Source organism: Emiliania huxleyi (genome assembly GCF_000372725.1).
Source record: "Emiliania huxleyi CCMP1516 unplaced genomic scaffold EMIHUscaffold_60, whole genome shotgun sequence".
NCBI classification, from domain to species: Eukaryota; Haptophyta; order Isochrysidales; family Noelaerhabdaceae; genus Emiliania; species Emiliania huxleyi.
In genome coordinates, this window is record NW_005197506.1 from 132016 (window position 1) to 153247 (window position 21232).

The following is a 21232-nucleotide window of genomic DNA, read 5'->3' on the forward strand; positions in this document are numbered from 1 at the left end:
CAGTGTCACCCTGTGGCACCGGCACCGGCAGTGACGGCACCCAGCCGACTCAGCACCCAGCCGCCGCCGCTGCCCTCGGCCTCTTGCAGTTCGCTGCTGGCTTCGGGCTAGGTGCTCATGGTGCCGCTGCTGCCAGTGGTGCCGGTCCGAGCGGCAGCGGTGGTGGTGTCGGCGCCGGTGGCACTGGCAGCCCGAGTGGCACCGCTACCCTGCCTCTCTGCCACCACTGCAGGCAGCATCGCCCAGACCTTCGCCTAGTGATGTGCCAGCAGTGCGAGAGCGTGCCCGTCCATGAGGATTGCTGTACGGCCGCGTTCGCGCCGATCCGCCCTCCTCTCCCAGTGCCGGCCGGCACTGCGCTCTGCCCTCGATGCGCCGAGGCTCTGCGCGAAGCGGTCGAGGACGGCGGCGAGGACCCACCGCACGGTGCATCCACCTCGCCAGCCCTACTCCTCCCACTCTCCTCCTCCCACTCTCGCCGCTCCGTTACCTCTCTCACGCTTACTCACCCGCGCGCTCAGATGTCGAGGCCGCTTTTGGCGCCCTCTCCGCGGAGGAGCCATCTCTTCTCGTGCGTGTGCAGCGGGCCGGGCGCGGCCATGCCGCCGCTGCTGCAGTAATCGACGACCATCGCACCAAGCTCGAGCGCGCCCACGGGGCGACAGACGAGCAGCTCGCTGCAGAAGACGAGGCCGAATTTGTGGCGCTGCGAGGCCACCTTAGTGCCCTCGCCGCAGTCGAGCACCTTCGCGGCTCCTCGCCCGACGCCGACGCGGCCGAGGCGGCCTTGCAGAGCTTGCGATCGCAGCCAGGCGTCGACGACGAGCTCGTCAGCGACGTCGCCTTAGTCGTGCAGAAGTGCCGCCAGGGCTACGTCCTCTCTGCCCCGCTCCGTGCTTTCCGTGTCCGCACGGTCGAGTGCCGTGTCCGCGCTTTTGCGCTCGGACCGTTGCGCGACGCGCTTGGCATAGAGGCTGCGCCTGCAGGCGGCACCATGGCCGACGATGGCGAGGCTGAGGAGGAAGCGGACGAGGAGGAGTGCTCCACCGACGCTGACGCTCGCAGCCGGGGCTGGCGCGACCGGTCCCGCCGGCTGGCAGAGGCTCTGTTTGTGCTTGCTTTCAACCAGATGATCGGCAACCAGGCCACGATGCCCAACCTCAAGCAGCTCTTCCGCCTGCTCTCGCGCTTCATGCACGAGCCGGACCGCCTTGCCTCGTTGCGCAGCCGCATGCGTTGGTCGGCTCCGCGAGGTGCTGAGAAGCCGTGGCTGCGCTTGCGAGCCGTGCGACTAAGGTACAGCGACCGCGCGGTGGCCGCCCGTGCCGAGCTGGACGTGGTGCAGTCGTCGGACAACGCTTCCTTCTGGAACATGGTGGCGCCAGGCGTCGGCCTCACTGAGCGCATCAACTTGTGCTCCTGGACAGCGCTAGGCGAGTGGCACATGCACCCGTTCGGTGGCCGCGACGCAAGCGGCCGCGAGCTCAGCCGGAAGGTTGGCAGGTTCCTCGTCACCAACGACGGTTCCGCCGGCTCGTTTCGCCACGTCGTCGTGCCGCGGTGCGGCCGCGGCGAGCTGTCAAGCACGCATCTTCGCCTCCGCCTGCCCGACGACCGCGGCTTGTACGATTCCCTCGAACTCACACCCTTTGATGGCACGGTCACCCACGCGGTCCTGCTGGCACCCACAGCAGTCAACCTGTCCGAGGCGCCAACGATGCTAACGCACCAATCCGAGGCCGAGATGCTCCAACACGCCATTCACGAGGAGTGGGCCGGGACCATGCAGCTCCTCATCTTCGACCACGGCGCGCTCGACAACGTGTCGACGCGCGTCTTGCCGTGGCGGCCGCGCAGGTTTGGGCGGCGGCCGGCCGGCGCGCCTCCAGGCACCTTTGAGGAGGGCCCGGCCGAGGGCCTCCTCTCGTACAGCAAGCGCGTGCACTGGCCGCAGTGGACCGACGACAAGTCCGAGCTTCGAGTCGACCACGTCTTCCCCACCGCGCCGGTCGCCGAGGACTCCCTCTCCTCAGAAGGGCAGGCGGCCGTCGTCATCGAGGAGGGGCTGCGGCACAACCAAACGTACCCCGGCTACTTCAACCGGCTACCAGAGGGCGACGGCCATCGAATCTGTCATCAGGGCGACGTTGGCACGGAGAAGGTCACCCTCGGCCTGTTGCGGCGCGCTCGGCAGGCCCTATACCGTGCTACCCTCGACGTGCGCGACCCTCGCTCGGCAAAGTTCGAGAGCGAGCAAGCTGCGCGCGCTGCCGTCCGCTTCTTCTCCATGCTGGCCGTGCCAGACCACCTCCACGCGCCGCTGCACAACGGCATGGCGCTCGTGAAGGGCTTCTTCATACCGCACTGGAAGGTTGCGTCGCTAGATCAGATCAAGGTTCTCCTCGGTCTGTCTGGCATCCGCCCGTCCAAGGAGGGGGAGTCCTACCGGCCAAAGCGGCGGCTGCTGAGGGTGTACATGCTCGCGTACAACAAGATGCTGATCCGACGCTTCCACACCGACCCAGAGTACGTGCCGCCCTGCCACGAGCAGTAGTGACACCGTGGCAGTCTCCCTCGAGCACATCACAGTTAAACCTCGGCAATGTCTCGGCTACATCTCGGCGATATCTCGGCGATATCTCGGCCGCATCTCCTCGGCTTATCATGGCTATATCTCGGCTTTGCGTGTCGGCGCTGGACGAGCACGGCGGGTGCCCTTCGCGCCTCTGGCTGAGGGGCCGGTTAGCGGGCGCCTGGTAGCGCTCCGGAGCGTGTGGTGGCACCCAATTCGCGATGGATGGGCCGCACGAGCCGCACGGCCGTTCGTGCAGGCTTGCTCCAGTCGACGTCAGCAGCGACGCCGGCCTCGCTCATGTCCGGCACGCACGGCCCCGCAAAGGGCGAAGGGCGGCCGCGGCTATGTCTCCCTCCTCGACCCGGCGGCACGGCGCGCGGGCGTGGACCTCTCGACCCTTAATCGACGCTCTTTGCTCATTTCTGCCCGCGTCAAGACCGCATCTCCCTCGCCGCCGCCCGCCGCACCTTGGGTGCTTCGCATGGCGATGTCACAGCGGCGCTGGACGAGCACGGCGGGTGCCCTTCGCGGCTCTGGCTGGAGTGGCGGTCGGCGGGCGTCAGCTAGCGCTCCGGAGCGTGTGGTGGCACCCAATTCGCGATGGATGGGCCGCACGAGCCGCACGGCCGTTCGTGCCGGCTTGCTCCAGTCGACGTCAGCAGCGACTCCGGCCTCGCTCATGTCCGGCACGCACGGCCCCGCAAAGGGCGGAGGGCGGCCGCGGCTATGTCTCCCTCCTCGACCCGGCGGCACGGCGCGCGGGCGTGGACCTCTCGACCCCTCGGTCGACGCTCTTTGCTCATTTCTGCCCGCGTCAAGACCGCCTCTCCCTCGCCGCCGCCCGCCGCACCTTGGGTGCTTCGCATGGCGATGTCACAGCGGCGCTGGACGAGCACGGCGGGTGCCCTTCGCGCCTCTGGCTGGAGTGGCGGTCGGCGGGCGTCAGCTAGCGCTCCGGAGCGTGTGGTGGCACCCGAATCACGATGGATGGGCCGCACGAGCCGCACGGCCGTTCGTGCAGGCTTGCTCCAGTCGACGTCAGCAGCGACGCCGGCCTCGCTCATATCCGGCACGCACGGCCCCGCAAAGGGCGAAGGGCGGCCGCGGCTATGTCTCCCTCCTCGACCCGGCGGCACGGCGCGCGGGCGTGGACCTCTCGACCCCTCGGTCGACGCTCTTTGCTCATTTCTGCCCGCGTCAAGACCGCCTCTCCCTCGCCGCCGCCCGCCGCACCTTGGGTGCTTCGCATGGCGATGTCACAGCGGCGCTGGACGAGCACGGCGGGTGACCTTCGCGCCTCTGGCTGGAGTGACGGTCGGTGGGCGTCAGCTAGCGCTCCGGAGCGTGTGGTGGCACCCAAATCGCGATGGATGGGCCGCACGAGCCGCACGGCCGTTCGTGCAGGCTTGCTCCAGTCGACGTCAGCAGCGACGCCGGCCTGGCGATGGTCGGGCCGCAGGGTCTGTCTGCCCATTTGACCGCCTCTCCCTCGCCGCTGACCGCCGCCACTCGGGCGGCGTTACCTCGGCTATCCTCGGCCGTACCTCGGCTACATCTTGATTATATCTCGGCTACCCCTACATCACTCCTGTCCCAGAGCGGCTCTTGTCTGCCGAGTATGCAGAGAGCGGCACTACTACCCACCACGCGCCCGTTGCAGGCTTATCGGCAGCGTGCGGCGGGACGCGACGACGGGGGCGTTGGACGAGGGCGACTACTACAAGCGCCTGCGAACAATGATTGACTCCTCCAACACCGATGGGCTCCTGAAGGCTCTCGAGCAGAGTAGATGAAGAGGAAGAGTTGACGCACCTCTCCATCGCATCCACTCGCCACTGCACCCCCCCGACCCCCGCACTCCACGGAGAACATCCACCTCCTCCCCCCACCCTACTCGGCAGTCTCTGGCGCAAACATCACCCCCCCCCCCCCTAGCTAGGTGCTGAACCACTTTGTCTTGGATTTGCTGGTGCCATTTGCGCTCGAGCAGCGCGCACGCGGCTGCTCGTTCGCCGAGCTGCAGCACGCACTGCGCAAGTATTGGCTCCCGTACCTGCATCAGTCGAACTGTCCGAACGTCACCCACTCCATTCTCCGCCAGATCTTTGGCTACTTTGGGCGCTCGGCACGGCGCAACGGCCTCGTCTTGCACAACGCCTCACCGAGCTTGCGTGGCATTTTTGCAAAGTGCGTGGCGCTCGACGAGCTGCAGGAGCTGTACGTCCTCCTCGTGAAGAAGCACATGCTTGCGCCGGGCTCGAAGCACATCCTCAATAGGCTCAACACGTACGCCTCGAACCTCGACATTCCGCTGCAGGTTTCAAATATATGGATATTAATTATCGGTGTCCTCCTCTTGGTGACCACCAATATCTCCCCATATCTCCCCTATCTCCCTTAATTAAGATCAGTCAGTGTCCGCCTCTCGGTGACACCCCATATCTCCCCATACCTCCCCGTATCTCCCTTGATTAGGATCGGTCGGTGTCCGCCTATAGGTGACCACCCCATATCTCCCCAAACCTCCCTTTCACGGAACATTAATTATTAATCATCAATCTCACCCGCCCGTCCCGCACGTGCTGCTGCAGTGGGTGCCCTTTCTCGAGCGGACGTGGTCGCGGAAGCTCGGCCGTGCGAGTGCAAGCACGCGTGGCGGCGGGCTGCGACTGCAGGTGTACGAGGTGTCGCGGCTGATGTGGCGCTGTTTCAGCACGACCGACCCGTGGCGCACACCTCGGTCGGGGGAGGCAGGAGAGCTAGGGCAGATGATGCGCTCGCAGCGGCTGCAGCTTGACTCGCCCTCGAGGGAGGTGCTCGCAGCCAAGGTCTTCTACTACCTCGACGTTGCGGGCGGGCCGCTGCATCTCATCGACACTGCTCGCCTCACCAGCTACCAAGAGCTGAGCGGCGTGTCAGCCGCCGCGAAGGCACGCTTTGGAGCCAGGCTCATTGGCCTTTCGTTCGGCCAGGTGGTCGACACTGGTGCGGGCGGTGACGGCCGAGCGGTCTGCAGCGGGGAGCTCCGTGCCGCGCGAGGGCCGGCGCGCGAGGCTCTTGGCTATTGCCGCGTCCCGTGGGGAGCGCCGACCATTGTGAGGGTGTCGCCCGCCGCTGCTGCCGCCCTACGCGTAGAACTAGCTGGCATGCAGCTCGTGAGCCTCCAGAGCGACCAGCCTGACGATGGTGCAGTTCTCCTCCGCGTTCACTGGCCCGACGGCGTCGCTCTCGCTGGCCAGGCGCGCTCGTTGCTGCCTCAAGACGCGCTCATCGTGCGCATCGGCGACACAGTACCAACCATCGCCGACGTGAACTCTCGCGAGCGGTTGCTAGCGGCCCTCGGCACTGCTGGAGGGTGCGTCATCGCCGAGGCCATCAGCCTGAAGGAGGCTGCCGCCAAGGCGCACAGGAAGGCTCCCCGCGTCCACATCTCGGGCCTCAGCGTCTCGCGCACGAGCAGCGGTCGGCCACGCAGGACCGCCGAGTGGTTCCGCGCACAGCCGACGGAGAGGTTCAACAAGTGGGAGTTCACGCAACAGCCGGCTGCTGCGCGCGGCGACCCGCAGCCGCTCAAGCTCTTCCTCTTCCACCCGAGCAACCCCGCCGCCACCCCAGACGCGGCGGGAGGCCGCAAGATCAAGGTGGCCAATGCGACCGGCGTCGAGCAGAATCACTCGTGGAGCGTCAAGCACGCAGAGGCCGCGGCTCGCCGTGCTGCACGCAGCGGTGACGGCGATGTCGCGGCGGCCAACGCCGATTTCGAGGCGGCAAAGGCGGAGAGCCGTCGGTTCAGCGACTTGTATAAGCACGCGAGCCCCCTCTTTGTCGACGACGAGAAGCGAGCAGCTGCCGCCCACATGCCAAGGGCCCGCGGCCGTCCCAATGTGCAGGACAAGGGGTTTGCCACACCAGGACAGTGGGGAGAGTACCGGAGCGCCCTGCCGTCACGCCTAGGGAGCAAGGACTCCAACCTCAGCAGCGGCGACAACCAGGAGCTCAAGGCGGTGAAGAGCTTCTTTCGCGCGCGCAAGAGGCAGAGGCCGGAGGAGGTTGCAGTCGACGAGCTGCTCTCCGAGCTGCATGCGCAGGGCAGCGCCTTTGACTGGTCCCGACTGGTCGATGCCGGCGGTGGCGGCGGAGGCGGTGGCGGGGGCGGTGGCAGCGGAGGAGATGGCGGCGGCGGCGGCGGCGGCGGCGGCGGCGGCGGCGGCGGAGGTGGCGGGGGAGGCAGTGGCGACGGCGGGGACAGTGGCGGCGGTGGCGGCGGTGGCGGCGGTGGCGGCTCTTCTGAGGCTGCCAAGGACGCTGTGACCAACCAGCTGCTCCTGGCGCGCAGGCTGAAGACCAACATCGAGACGCGCATCATACGGGCGCAACAGAACACCACTGTTGCTTCCATTGACCACGAGGTGAACACGGGGGCGCTGGACGAGCTGTTCGAACAGCTCAGTGAGTGCTGTGAGCGCATCAAGAGGCTGCAGCAGGATGCTTTGAGCGCTTCCTTTTCGGCTGCTGCATCGCCCCGCGCACCAGCCACGGCTGGCCCGTCTAGCGCAGCGGCCGCCTCGAGCTCTATCGCAGCGGAGGAGAGCGAGGAGGAGGACGCGGGCCTTGACTTCTCCGGCCTTCCATCACAGGCAGCCTCTCCCAGCCTGATTGCGATGATCGATGATGCATCGGACGAGGAAACCGATGATGAAGACAACGAGTGGGAAAGCGGGGACGAAGGCAGTGAGAGTGTGTGGGAGGGCGAGGAACATGAGGCGGAGCTAGAGCCTGAGGACACTTCAGACGCAGAAGAGAGTGATCATGACTAGGCTACGTGTACGTACACGGTGTACCGTACTTCGTGTGATTTTGTGATTTTTTTCGTGCACATATAAGGGTTGACGCAAGCAGGGCGCGTTGCGAAATTCTTTTCACGATTCTTTTGCGGGAGTCGCTTAGGGTAGGCGGCTCCCGTGGTGTACCTGTGTTCGTGTCAGTCAGTGCGCGCCAGTCCCGTGCCTCGACCCTAGTGTTGTGAGAGAGAGAGAGCAGTGTTGTCGTGAAATGTTTTTTGCACCATGTCTCATCGCTACATGTCCATCCTTCGGAGAACAGATTTTGACAGCGGGATTGGTCATACCTTCATGCCGTCTCATAAAACCAATGGCTAGCTGCATGACAGCCCTCTTTGCACTTCTTTTGCCGAAATTTCAAAACACGCGCACAACCAATATACGTTATTAGGCCCTCCGGGGCGCCGTATGGGCCTCGGGGTGCCCGAGAAGCTTAGAGGTGCGGTTTTTTTTGCTTGTGTCTATCGGTTCATGTCATGGACCGGCCCTGGGAAGCCTTTGACCGCGCGCGGAGGGTGTTACGGGGCCGTGATGATTTAGTGGGTTGGAAATCGGCCGATTTGCCCAGTGTGCATGGAAACGTTGCGACTAATTATAGTGCTTAGGATTAGTAGTGGTGCTGAGTACACGTATACTGCACGTGAAATGCGTTGAAAGGACATAAAAGGCAGTCGAGTTTGTGGGCGTGTCTCGTGTCTGGTGTTGCATGTCTGGTTGCACTGTCCGGCTGCCCTCGCGCTCTCTGTCTGGTGGCGGCATCTCTCTGGTTGCATGTCTGGTTGGATCTCGTCTTTGTGTATGTTGTCTGTTGAATGATGGGTGCTGAAGCAAAATGTTGCGTAAGAGCGCAGCCGTATCTGTGCACACGTGGGGGGGGGGGGGGGGTTTGTGTTCTGGCCCTGGAACGAGGCCGCCCTGGCAGCGCCGTGTGGCACCGGATGCGGCGCGCTCGCCACGGTCGCCCGTGGGATGCGCGTCGCGCCGGTGCGCGCGCCGCCCCACACCGGGCCTCCCGGCTGCATCTTGGCGCCTGACGCCCGTCCCAGCCGTCGCATCCGCAGACGGCGCCCTAATTGTGCTCGCAGCCGCGCACGCCCGGGCGCGTCGCCCGCCAGCGGGGGTCGGTGGCGGCCCGGTCTTTTGCGCGGCTTGGTGCCTGCAACCACGGGCCAATTTCGGGGCGGCGACGCGCCTCGGCGCGCCGTCTCGTGGGGTGAGCGAGGCCGTTGGGAGTTGGGGGGTGTGCGGGTGTCGGCCGCCCTGGCAGCGCCGTGTGGCACCGGATGCGGCGCGCTCGCCACGGTCGCCCGTGAGATGCGCGTCGCGCCGGTGCGCGCGCCGCCCCACACTGGGCCTCCCGGCTGCATCTTGGCGCCTGACGCCCCTCCCAGTCGTCGCATCCGCAGACGGCGCCCTAATTGTGCTCGCAGCCGCGCACGCCCGGGCGCGTCGCCCGCCAGCGGGGGTCGGTGGCGGCCCGGTCTTGTGCGCGGCTTGGTGCCTGCAACCACGGGCCAATTTCGGGGCGGCGACGCGCCTTGGCGCGCCGTCTCGTGGGGTGAGCGAGGCCGTTGGGAGTTGGGGGGTGTGCGGGTGTCGGCCGCCCTGGCAGCGCCGTGTGGCACCGGATGCGGCGCGCTCGCCACGGTCGCCCGTGGGATGCGCGTCGCGCGCTCGGGCAGGTTGGTACCTCTGCACCTCACGGCATCACACACAGCCCATGGAGAAGAAGAGTGCCCGCAGTCGCCTTCGAGGGGCCGAGCGGCGAGCGCACACACCACACGGACACGGGCCCCTCGCACCGAGCCGGAGCGTGACATGCCCGCTGCTGCGGCCCAGCACGCGCCATGCACTGATGGCTGAGCGCGTCACCACCTGTTCTTGCACCCACAGGCATGGTAAGTCAGTGCTGGTGCTCCACCTTTGCCGGCGGGACCACGCGAGAAGGTGTTTGTGTGTGCCTGCCGTAGCGTTGCGGCGACCGTGCAGTTGCAGTGGAGTTGCAGTGGAGTTGCAGTGGAGACGCCAATGCCAATCGATTTTGGGAGATGCTATGTGACTGGAAGGGCCATCTGACCGCACGTTTGCCCATCAGCTGCGAGGCTGCGCCATCATGGGGTGCGCCTTCGCTACGCCGACAGTGCTTGAGCAGAGAACGTACGTACGAAAGGCGCGAAAATTGGTAGTAAAAAGAGTTTCGAGACGGGAATAACAAAAGTACTATCGCGCCGTGCTTCCCAAGACTCCTTGGTTTGACATCAGAAACAGAATCAAAGAAAAGAATTTTACGTACAAGGAAAGAAAAGAAACCAAAGAGCGAGAAAGCTGAAAGGCGACAACGAACACGTTGCACGGCCAAAGTGCTGTTCGAGCACACTCGAGCCAGCTTGCTGTGGATGAATAGAGTGTTGCGATGCTGCCTCAGCAGACGGCGGAAGAGTAGCAGCTCATCCCGTGTAGAGTGGAATGACGATAGAGGCGTGCTGACCCCGCGATAATAGTCTGAAAAGCCCAAGTCGGTGCCGCTATAGAAGTCGAAGCTGAACAAGAGCACCGCGGCGGGGCGCTGCCGCAGCACGTCAAGCAGAGCCTTCATGCCAGTGCGCAAGTGTCGATGCTCGTCGCCGCCAACATCCGAAGGCTTGAGCTTGCGGAAGCGCACTCACGCTGCCCTGCAGGTCCCCGCCGGTACGCTGTTCACACCCTGCGTCCCCCGCGAATCGAGGCGGTGCCCGACCGGACCGGCCGCCAGCGGCGTTGCATCGGCCGCCCATGGAACCTCAATCTCGTGCCGCCATTACGCTGCTCCAGCCGGCGCCAAAGGCGCCTCGATACAAGTGGCGCAGCTTCTTCGCCACCGATGCCGCCGACAGTCGCGACTACGCCTTTGACAACACAAAGGGTGTGTTGATCTTCCTGGTCATCGCCACCCATGCGCGAGGGATGGCGCCCGGCGGTGAGAAGTGTGCGATCGCTCCTATCGACGACGTGCTCGTGCCGCTCCTCGTTCACGTCGTGATGCCGGGCTTCAGCTTCATCTCGGGCCACCTCTCGGCGCCAAGGCTCTCCGCGCCGCGCACCGCACGGCTGCTAACGTCGCTTGTCGTGCTCGCCCTCTTCAACGCACTCTACCTGCTGGTGGAAAAGTTCTCCGCCGTCGCTGCCCTCCGCATCTCCGACACGCATGACCTGGCCATCCCCGACAACCTCACCTCCGTCATTGAGCGCATGGCGGACGCGCCGCTCGTGCCGATCAACCTGCTCGCCGCCCGGCAGGTCACCTGGTTCCTGCTCTCACTGATTGCGTGGTGCGCGCCACCGCCCTCCTGCTGCTGCAAACTGCTACCCTGCGATACCTTCTCTGACCCTTCTCTGACCCTTCTCTGACCCTTCTCTGACCCTTCTCTGACCCTTCTCGGAAGCTTCCTCCTCTCAGGCGTGCCACCCTCCCTGCGCTCCTGCTGCTCCGCTGGCCACTCGCTGCCCCGACCCTCGCCTCTACTTAATAATGAGGAAGCCACATTCAGAACTATCAATATAGGCCACTGGCCGCCGCCACCCTGGTCGCGCTGGCCGCACCCTTCACCGCCGCCGGATCCGCCTCGGGCTCCTCCCTGTCCACGGTGTTTGGGTTCTGGCCCTTCTTCGTCGCCGGGCACCTCCTGCCGCGCGCGCGGCTCGAGGCGCTGCGCCGCTCGGTGGGCCTGTTCCATTGCGGCCCGCTCGTTGCTTCTGTGCACCACACTCCTTCATGCCTCTCAGCGCTTCACAACATGTCCGCACGTGTGTGACTCGCCTCGTGTGGAGACGCCGTGTACCGTGGGGCCTTGGTGTCCTAGCGACCGGAGGTAGCAGCAGCAGCGGCAGCAGCTCACGGCGTGTCAGATCGACAGCCCTCTTCTTCCAGGTGCGACTCCGGGTCGCGCTCTTCGCGTGGGTGCTGGTCTACGGCGGCCTCGCCTTTCTTCCCGCGACGCGCGAGGCGAGAGCAACCCTGACTCGCCGAGACGAGAGCAACCGCAAGTAGCCCAGATCAGCCCAGATCAGCCCAGATCGGCCCAGATCAGCCCAGATGGGCCCAGATTCGCAGAGTATGTGACTAGGCGCTCGTCGGCGCGGTCGAGTTCCGCGGCGTCGCTTGCTTGTACGGCGAGGGCTTCTCCGAGGGCGGGCTGAAGGCGTGATAGACGCGCACTCGCCTCCCTGAACTGACACGCTCGGCGTGCCACCTTTCGCACGCGCTCGCGTTTCGCCTGACGCAGAATCGCCTTCCTCTCTACATGGAGGGAAGGTGAAGAGCAGTCAGGCTCGGACTGGGCACCGGCGCGGTATGGGTGGACGCTGGACAGACGATGACGGCACACAGGAGCGGCACACAGACACACACACTCACAACCGACACTCCGCCAGCGGACACTGCCACGCACCCGCGAGTGAGCGAACTTCACTCTACGTCACTGAAGGCGCGCGTCTACTGTCGTGCGCCGCCCGCGCTGCTGGGCCAGCTCGAGCCGCTGGCCCGACCCCGCACCTTCCCGGAGCCTTCTGGGAGCCGTCTCGGACCCTTCCCATTAGGCCAGATCGCCGCGTACCCGATCTGCACGCTGATGACACTCGGCTTCCTCTCGCTGCTGCCGCGGCGGCAAGTTGCCGGCCTCTCGCTCGCGGGCACACACACACACACACCGCTCACCCACGCGCATTGGGCCTTGCACTTTGAATGCCGTGGGGCTCCTGTCGTCTAGACGTGGAGACGCGAGGGTCGCCCCCCCTTGCCCCACCACCTCGTGTGTGTGGAGAAGTTTACCTTACCTTACCTTAGGCCGCCTCTCGATGTATGCGTACCTGCTCCACCCGCTCGTCATCTTCAACCCCGTCGTCTGGCTCGGCCAGGCGACACTTCCTAGACACTTCCTAGACACTTCCTAGACACCTCCTAGACACTTCCTAGACACTTCCTAGACACGTCGTCTGGCTCGGCCAGGCGAGCGATCGTGATCTAGTCATCCTTGGTATCGCCATCACTGAGCTTGGCACTGCGCAGTTGTTTCGTTGCTGTTCTTATCCTGCTGCACCACTGCACCACTGCACCCGCTCGCCCCCTTTAGCCCCCAGGCAGGCGTGATTGCCACTGCGGTTTTGTTAGTGCCACCATTTAATTCCTCTTGCTTCACCGCACCACTCCCCGGGACTGCAGCCCCTCTGGTGTGGCTCGGCCAGGCCTCCTCCGGCGCGTCGGCTACGTCTGAATCAAGTCTGGCTGCACCTCATATGATTAGGCCTGCCTCCTCCGCCACATCGGCTGCGGCGCCGCCTCGACGGCGGCCAAACCTCGTGAGGGCCGACGCGGTGCCCAGTCAACAGTGAATATCCATTCTTGTGTAGAGCAGGTGGCGTACCTCGCTTTCGTCGTCGCGCTGTGGGCGCTGCTCTCGAGTCCCCTCGCGCGCCTCCTCTGCTGGCCTTGTGTCGAGCCGCCGGTCGGACGCTGCTGCAGGCCCGAGGCGATCGAGGAGGGGGGCGGCGGCGCGGCGGAGGCGGAGGCGGCGGCGGGAGAAGCCACGGTCGCGCCACTGTCGCCGCTGCCGCAAGCACCGGCGCCGCCCGCCTCGATTACGCGGCAGGGCGCCTGACCGCTCCGACGCGAACTTCAGTGTGAGAGCGCAAGGCCGCTGCGCAACCATAGTAGAGTACAGTACGGGTTGCCTGCGCTTTGAGAGAGAGCCTTACTGCTTAGCGGCTACGACCAACGCGACGCTCAGCAAAACTGTGCTCTGGGTCCCCCGTTGTCGTTTACGTTGTCGTGTACGGCTCTTGTACTTCTCCTTGTACTTCTCTCTCTCTCTCTCTCTCTCTCTCTCTCTCTCTCTCTCTCTCTCTCTCTCTCTCTCTCTCTCTCTCTCTCTCTCTCTCTCTCTCTCTCTCTCTGAGAGAGAGAGAGAGAGAGAGAACTCTCTCTCTCTCTCTCTCTCTCTCTCTCTCTCTCTCTCTCTCTCTCTCTCTCTCTCTCTCGATCGATCGATCGATCGATGCGAGTCGACTGGTGTGTGTCGTCGTGGTTTCGTATCAAGAATACTTACTCACTCACTCACATCACACTCGCGCGAGTGGGGCCAAAAATTCTTTTCGTCCTATACCTGAGAGCCACACATGGCAGACGACGACTGGCTCGCGACCGAGTTCTCTCGCCTTGCCGCCCTCTCGCCCAAGCAGCGGCAGCGTGAGATCGACGCGCTACCAGCGGACAAGCGCGCCGCGATCAAAGCGCAGAACCAAAAGGTGCAACCGCCGAGGCCACAAGCCGGTTCACCTTTTCCCCGCGTCGCTTTTCCACGCCGTCGCCACCAAAGTTCGCCTGCCCTCGCGAAAAGGTGCAACGAGGCCTCCGCGACGTGAACACCGTGCTCGGCTGCCTCGAGCCGGACGAGGCGGACCCAGACGCGTCGGTGCCCACGGTGGCGGTGCTCGCCGCGCTGTCTTGCTGTCCGTCCCTCAGGCGCGATCACTTCCACCGCACATCCGAGTCCACGAGACACGCTGACACACCTGCTCAGAACTCTCTTGAAAGGATCCTCTGCCTCCCCGCAGCCCAATCGGCGGCGAGGCCGAGCCCGACGACCTGCAGCCGCTCGAGGCCTCCTCTGAGCTGGAGATGACCCGAGATCACCCGAGATCACCAGAGATCACCAGAGATCACCCAAGATCACCCGAGATCACCCAAGATCACCCGAGATCACCCGAGATCACCCAAGATCACCCGAGATCACCCAAGATCACCCGAGATCACCCGAGATCACCCGAGATCACCCGAGATCACCCGAACGTGAGTCCTCCTCTGAGCTTTTGCTAGGCGGCGCTGATGGAGCACTGCAGTGAGGAGGACGCGGCGCTGTACCGCGATGCGCATGAGGCGCTGCCGCCCGCCGCCCGCGCCACGCTCCTGCTCCTGCTCTGGCTGCTCTACCAGCAGAAGCTCGAAGAGGCGACCGGCGCAGTGACTAGACACGTCCCAGACACGCCACTCCTGTTGACAGCCCGCCACGGCAAGTCGAGACACGCCCGAGACGCACCCAAGCCACACCCGAGACACCCCCCCAGTCGCCTCCAAGCCACTTGCCACTAGTCCGGCAGCAGCCGACGGAGCCGTCGCGCCACGAGGACGAGCTGCAGGAGCCAGCTCACATATCTCCCCATATCTCCCCGTATCTCGAGGACGAGCTGCAGGAGCGGGCCCGCCCCGCCCCCTCAGGCGAAGTATTCTCTCCGAGGCGACCTGCCCGAGCGGGCGAGATCTAGCCGAGATCTAGCCGAGATCTAGCCGAGATCTAGCCGAGATCTAGCCGAGATCTAGCCGAGATGTAGCCGAGATCTAGAAGCTGCGCCCCTCCGAGGCCACCTGCGGCCGCTGCTGCCGGCGGCGGCGCGACGACAGCCCCTCCGCGAACCTTCTCGGAAGTGCCGCGCTAGGCGGACGTGCTGCACGCGGCGGCGACGCGGGTGGCGGCCAAGGTGCAGGCGGCGCTGCCGCAGACGCTGTGGGTGCAGCCGACCCTCGCCTTCTTCCGGACCGCGGCCCTCCTCTCCAATGGCTGCTACAGCGGCGACGCGCCTCCCTGCCGCGCGCGGATGGCCGCCATGCTCGCCGCCGACGGGTGGCCATCAGCCGAGATCAGCCGAGATCAACCGAGACCACACGAGATCACACGAGATCACACGAGATCACACGAGACTGCCCGAGATCGCACGTTCGCCGCCGGTGGCCAGCGTACCCGGCCGTTGCGGGCTCCTCCCCAAAACCTTCTCGGAGCCTTCCGAGGCTTGCGTACCCGCGGCTGCGGCTCCTCGCAACGTGCCGTGCCGCTGAGGAGGGCGGCGACGCTTCCGGGCGCGACATCGACCCGGCGGACGACGGACCACGACTGGCGATCCACGCAGGCAAGACGCGTCTCTCTCTCTCTCTCTCTCTCTCTCTCTCTCTCTCTCTCTCTCTCTCTCTCTCCCTCTCTCTCCCTAGTTCTCTCTTTCTTTCTCTCTCTCTCTCTCTCTCTCTCTCTCTCTCTCTCTCTCTCTCTCTCTCTCTCTCTCTCTCTCTCTCTCTCCCCCCCCCCCCCTGACCTGTCCGCGACCCCTCCGCGACCTTCCCGCGACGTGTCCTCGACGTGTCCGGTAGGCAAGCCAGCCCTGCTCGAGGCGGAGCTGCGGAGGGAGCACGCGCAGGACGCCTCAACGCCAGGCAGGTTCGCAGGGCTCTCTTCTTTCTCCCGGGACTGCTGTTCTTGCTTGCTTGCTAGGACGCGGTCAACGGCAGGCCGGTCGGCGCACCGAAGCCGGCGGCGGGCGAGCCGCAGAGCAAGGCGCTCGAGGTGTACTGGCTCGTCGTCGAGGGCTTGCGGCCGGAGGGCGAGCGCAACCCGATGGTGCACTGCCAGGCTCTGGTGGTCACGTCGGCGGCGACGGCGGCGGTACGCGCGCGCCGCGGCCCTGCCACGCCTTCACCCCGCCCGCCCGCCTCCCGCCCGCTGGCGCCGTGCCCACGACATGTTTGTGCACGTGTGTGTTGCATGCGTCCCTGACACACCACCCCCTGCCCGCCTCCACGCGCGCCACCGCGCGGGTCCGGGCGTGCGTCCGGGCAATCTCGGGTAATCTCGGGTAATCTCACCGCGCAGGTCCGCGCGCGCGTCCGCTTCGCTGCGCCATCGCCGGCCGGCGACTACACGCTGCGGGTCCACGTGGCGTCGTCGACGGTGGTTGGCGTGGCGCTCGCGCAGGAGGTGCCCTTCACGGTGCAAGAGGATGACGTGCCCGAGCTAGAGTGAGTCTCATCGAATCTCGCGGAGTCGCCCGATGGGGCGCGAGAGTTTTTGCCCTTGCGCGGTGAGCGCCCGCCAGCGCGGTGCACTGTCACATGACTATGGTCACCCCATGATCACATGCACATGAATACGAACTGTTCCTCTCTCACTCTGTCGCTCATGCAGTAAGCGTGAGTGAACACAGACAATACCTGTGAGTCGATAAGAGTTGTGAACCAACCGGAACCGCAACGCCAATCCATTTTTTTGCGCAGTCGTTTAAAGGCTAGTTCCATTTCACTACGCTGTGGCACAGCTCGAATTACAAAACCTATCTCCAGGGCTTGCAAAGCTTTCTTCTGGAAAGCATCTTTCGGCGCGGCTCGGCCGAAAGGAGGAGGGGCGGCTCACTTGCCAGGAACGAGGTTATCGGCGCCTCAGAAGCTTTTTGGCGATCGCGTTTTATTAAAATTTTTGGGGTCGGCGACTCATCTTAGGCCTTGCTCGAGGCGACTCATCTTTGCTCAAAAGGCGTCCCACATCGAAGGCTCCGCCCTCGTCAACACTCCACCCGCCCGCACGCACGACAGCGCCAATCCACACCAACTCCACCCCACACGATCGTCTTGCATCTCTTTTTACACTGCCCGCTTGCCGGCTGCCGCCCCGTTGCCGTCGGGTCGCCGTCGCCACCGTGGTCGCCACACGCCTCTGTGTTCCACTGCAGGTGAGGACAAGATGATCTTTGCCACGGCTCTCGTCGCGCTTGGCCTCGCCGTCGGGGGTGGGACTGCCGGGCAACAGGCCTTGCACACTGCGTCCCGCCAAAACCTCATCTGATCAGCGTCTGCTCACCGCCTCCCGCCTCTCCCGCCTCCCGCAGAAGCGCGAGCTCGAAGCGAAGCTTTACGGCCCGAGCGGTGACGTCGTCAAGACCTTCGAGGACGACGCCGTCATCGACCAAGTGCCAGCCTCTGCCGACGAGAAGCTGGAGGTGACGAGCTCGACCCACTCTCTCGCCACGGGGCTGGTCAACGAGGGGACCATCGACGTGAAGAATACCGCTGTGCTGAAAGCCTCCTCGTCGGCAGGTGCAGACAACAGCAGCGCTGCGCCTCTTCATGTTAAATTCGTGGCGGGTGCTGCGTCCTAGATGCAGGCAGCGTGCAGTCAGTCGATCTGCGCACGGCGACAGCTATGCAGAACGATGAGCCACAGCAAAGCGAAGAAGGGAGGGGCGAGCGAATATGGGCTGTTTGTAGCACACGCCGGCATGACAAGAACAAACGGCCACGTCAAGGCTGCCTTTAATGTCTGAAAGTTCGTCTTGCCTCCCCTCAGGCGCCGACTACGACGGCTTTGTGCGGGCGTCTGTTAGCCCTCGCTACCTGCGATCGGCCGCGGCACCGGTGGGGGTGCTCTACGTGGTGATGTCCTTCGCCTCGCCGCAGCACCCAGGCAAGCGTGTTGATCACTACCTCGCTGAGGTGTGCAGAGCACGCATTCAGGGCGTGATCTCGGCTTGAGCTCGGCGTGAGCTCGGCCGCCGCTCGGTGCCTCAGGTGCAGAGCAGCGTGCTGAGCGTCCGCACGGCGTGCCCAGACCTGCCAACCGCACTCGCCACCGATCTCGCCGCGTCAAGGGAGGTGCGCAGCACGTTCGACTTCATTGTGGCCGCCAACACGACGGTGTACGCTCAGCGATGGCGCCAGAGCTACTTGGCTCGTGTGGCGGCGCTCGCCGCCTCGCCCTTCGAGCTCACACTTGAGCTCGACGCAACGGTGCAGATCTGCTCGAGCATGCTGCACGGCGCCCTCGCCGCCGCGCATCGCAACGCCGCGATCGACTTTGCTGTCAATTTCGAGTCGTCGCCGCTCGCGGAGGAGTCACAGCTGCCGGCGCCCATACGGAGATATAATGACTACTACGGGGTGATTCGGCCGGGGCGGGTCACCGACTTTCTGCCTCACAACTTTGCGCTGCTCGTGCGCAAGGGGCGGCCGCTCACGGCGCTGCTCAAGCTCTGGTCCGACGAGCTGAAGCTAGGCAAGACGGCGGACGACCAGCGGCCGCTGCGCGAGTCGCTGCGCGCGTTGCACGCCGCCGACTTCCGAGTGTGCCTGCGCGAGTCCCGGATGGGACCGAGCAGCTGCGTGCGGGTTGGGGTGCACCGGCTGACGGACGCTGCGGCGGCTTTCAAAAGTGCCGCCAAGGGGAGCGAATGGGCGTCGGCAGGGCAGGCCCGGGGCGTCCAGCGGTTGTTGTACGAGCCTCGCTTTACGCGGCCCTTTGCCGGACCGATGCTGCTCTTGCACACGGTGGACGGCTCGCGCGTCCGCCGCTCTCCCGCTCTCCCTCGCCGACAGAATGGCCCGCGGCCTCGAGGATGCCTGTGCGAGTCCTACACGAGATTATACCGGAGGGATCTCCGATAGTAGGCTCCTCCGCCTCGAGCAATCGCGTGCTGCAGGGCGGCCCGATGGCGGACGCCTTTGGAGACAAGGCCCAAACAAGGTCTTCCGATGCTCCCTGCTGTGAATAGGCTGCCAGATGGCAAACTCCTTCTCGACGGCACTACGGCTCATCACTTCGGTGCCCGAGCCGGTGCAGAAACCGGGCCGGAAGCAGGACCACCCGGACGTGTCCCGCCGCTGTGGCAGAGAAGCGCCTCTTCACACGCGCTGGTGTGTGCACAGGAACACCACTACGACGTGCTCTACTCGCGTGAAGACTGTCACGCGAGGTAGGAGAAGACAGGGGAGTTTGTCCTGGTGTGAACGGCGTCTATTCACCTCTGGCTTGTGAGCAGGTACGAAACGACTAGGGAGTACTCCCCCGCCCCGGCGTTCTACCTCCCTGTTTGCAGTATGCTGCCCTCGAGAGGCGGCCCGGAGCCGCAACACGAACTCGCCGACCACCCGCCGGCACTCACCGAGACGCTGGAGTCGTTTTGGAGCTTCGCGGTCGCCGCCGACCTCACGCGATAATCCTGTGCACTACACCATCGAGCTTCCTTTGCATGTTGAGGGCTGCGCCCATGAATCCGCATCCGGCGCCAGATCACATGATCCGGTGGGATCGCGTGCCCCCGGCCAGAGCTCCTTTTACTAGATTTGTACGGCGGTGCTTTACTATTTGTGGGCGACGCCGCGGTGCATGCAGATGCACATGTTTATAGTTCGTTGACTCAAGGAATAAAGATAAGTGCGGTGTGGGACAGATCAGACCTGCTACTGATGGCGCTCGCCCAGCCTTCCTTTCCATCCCATTACGAGGCAGCCTGGGAACGGTGGCGAGCAGAGGCAAAGCCTACGAGGGGTGGTGGAACCACATGTCGCGGCTACTGCCGGCTCGACCCCACGAGGCTGACTTTGAGGCACCATCATCGGACGATGTCGACGAGTTGGGTCGCTCTCGCGGTACCCAGGTAGCTCCCCATATACTAGGATCATTGGCCATGGCCGCAGCCCGCAGGTGGCGAGCGCGGGGGCGGAGTGCGCTGGAAGCAACACGGATCGCTCCCCGTTGGACGTATGTTCAAGATAACGGTAGCGTGTCAGAGTGAACTGGAACTAGCCTTTTACATGTGCCACCGCGCCAACGGGTGCGCGCCAGAGATACGGAGCCGTACTGGGCTGGGTCTTTAGGCATTGTGGGGTTGGCACTCCCATCGACCCTCATGACCTCCTGCGGTCTCTGAGATGGACACCAGTGGGTGTGGGACCACAGCCAGGATACACTCGAAGGCTGGGTAACCAGTAGAGGTCGATACTCGACGCGTCCCACATGGTCTGTGTCGCTGTCGGCACGCTGTCGACAGGACGTCGAGCGACACCGGTGGCAGTGCCACCCAGGAGTGGTCGGGCGGTCTCCCGTCATGAGAGAGCCACCATGTGATCCGTATGATGATTCCTGACAACCGCCTCAGTCAACTTTCGTCACAGTTCCCGCTCTGAGAGGAGCTGCGGGTCAGTTGACAGCGAGCTGTGTCGCCGGCGTGCGGCGGCCTGCCTCCGGAGGTGCCTCTGAGGTGGACATTTTTTGGTCACCGTGAGAGAACGCGTTCGAATTTTTACTCGGGAGTTTCAACTCCGCACGCGCACCGGCCAGGGCTACAATAGTGCCAGTGAGGCGGAGGCGCGAGTCGGAAGGCCGCGACCGTCAAGTGTTCCCCCAATTTTCCTACTATCGCTGTCGACCCAGCCACGTTCACGTAACCCTGCCATGGCCGCCATGCATGCGCCACGCCGCCACCGGAACCGCGGGCGCGGGGAATACCTCTCTCACACCGTGGCGGGGGCCGGGGCGCACGCGCTCTCACAATCTCTCCCAAAACGCCCGGCGACACCAACGACGAGGCAAACCTTGCCGAGCGCAAGACGTCTCGCGTCCCCATACCCAAGCTCTCCCGCGGCTGCAGGCAGCGCTCACGCCACCGTCGGTGCCGGGTGCGGCTCCGGTGCTGAGCCGAGCGAGGCCGCCAGCGAGGGCGGCGGCAGCAGCTCCGCCCCCCCTTCCGCAAAGTCGCGCTCGCTCTCCTCGAGCATGCGCAGCGCGGGCTCGACGGAGGGGCTGAGGAGGGCGATGAGCGAGCTTGCCGAGCCGCTCGACTCCGAGAGGTGCCACCCCTCTGCGCCGCCGCCGCCCTCCTCCTCCTCGCCCTGCCCCGCCTCCTCCTCCGCACGCCGAGGGGTTCTCGGCGGCAGCGGCGGAGGGAGCGCCGACAGCAGCGCGTGCGGGACGCCGAGCTTCGCGCTGCCACCGCCAGCCGACGGCGGCGGCGAGCTGGCCCGCGGCGGCGGCGAGCTGGGCAGCGGCGAGCGTCGCAAGGGCGAGCCCGGCAGCGCCCCCTCGGCCATGCCTGCCGACGCCTCTGCCATGCCTGCCGACGCCCGGAGCGGGAACTGAACCACCGTCTCGGAGACCGCCGCCACCGCGCCCTCCTCCGCCCTCCCGGACGCCGCGGTGGCCGGAGCGGGGGCGAGGGGCGGCGGAAACGCGCTAGGACTGCCGATCGGACC

General features: G+C 65.0%; 2 protein-coding genes across 2 annotated transcripts; both read left to right on the forward strand.

Moving 5' to 3' along the window:
• Nucleotides 1-10188: 10188 nt before the first annotated feature.
• On the forward strand, nucleotides 10189-13230 carry EMIHUDRAFT_452303 (hypothetical protein; the record flags this gene model as incomplete). The annotated part of the gene is made up of 8 exons (XM_005764186.1): nucleotides 10189-10724; nucleotides 10958-11114; nucleotides 11520-11596; nucleotides 11679-11707; nucleotides 11992-12084; nucleotides 12239-12309; nucleotides 12696-12737; nucleotides 12807-13230. 8 exons carry the CDS (start codon nucleotides 10189-10191, stop codon nucleotides 13047-13049), a joined length of 1248 nt encoding a protein of 415 aa, XP_005764243.1. The 3' UTR covers nucleotides 13050-13230.
• A 5122-nt stretch (nucleotides 13231-18352) lies between these two features.
• Nucleotides 18353-19402, forward strand: EMIHUDRAFT_437471 (hypothetical protein). Its single transcript, XM_005764187.1, has 5 exons — nucleotides 18353-18581; nucleotides 18650-18682; nucleotides 18754-18839; nucleotides 18908-18954; nucleotides 19021-19402. The coding sequence occupies exons 1-5, from the start codon at nucleotides 18579-18581 to the stop codon at nucleotides 19320-19322; spliced, it is 471 nt and encodes a 156-aa protein (XP_005764244.1). The 5' UTR covers nucleotides 18353-18578; the 3' UTR covers nucleotides 19323-19402.
• The last annotated feature ends 1830 nt before the right edge of the window (nucleotides 19403-21232 follow it).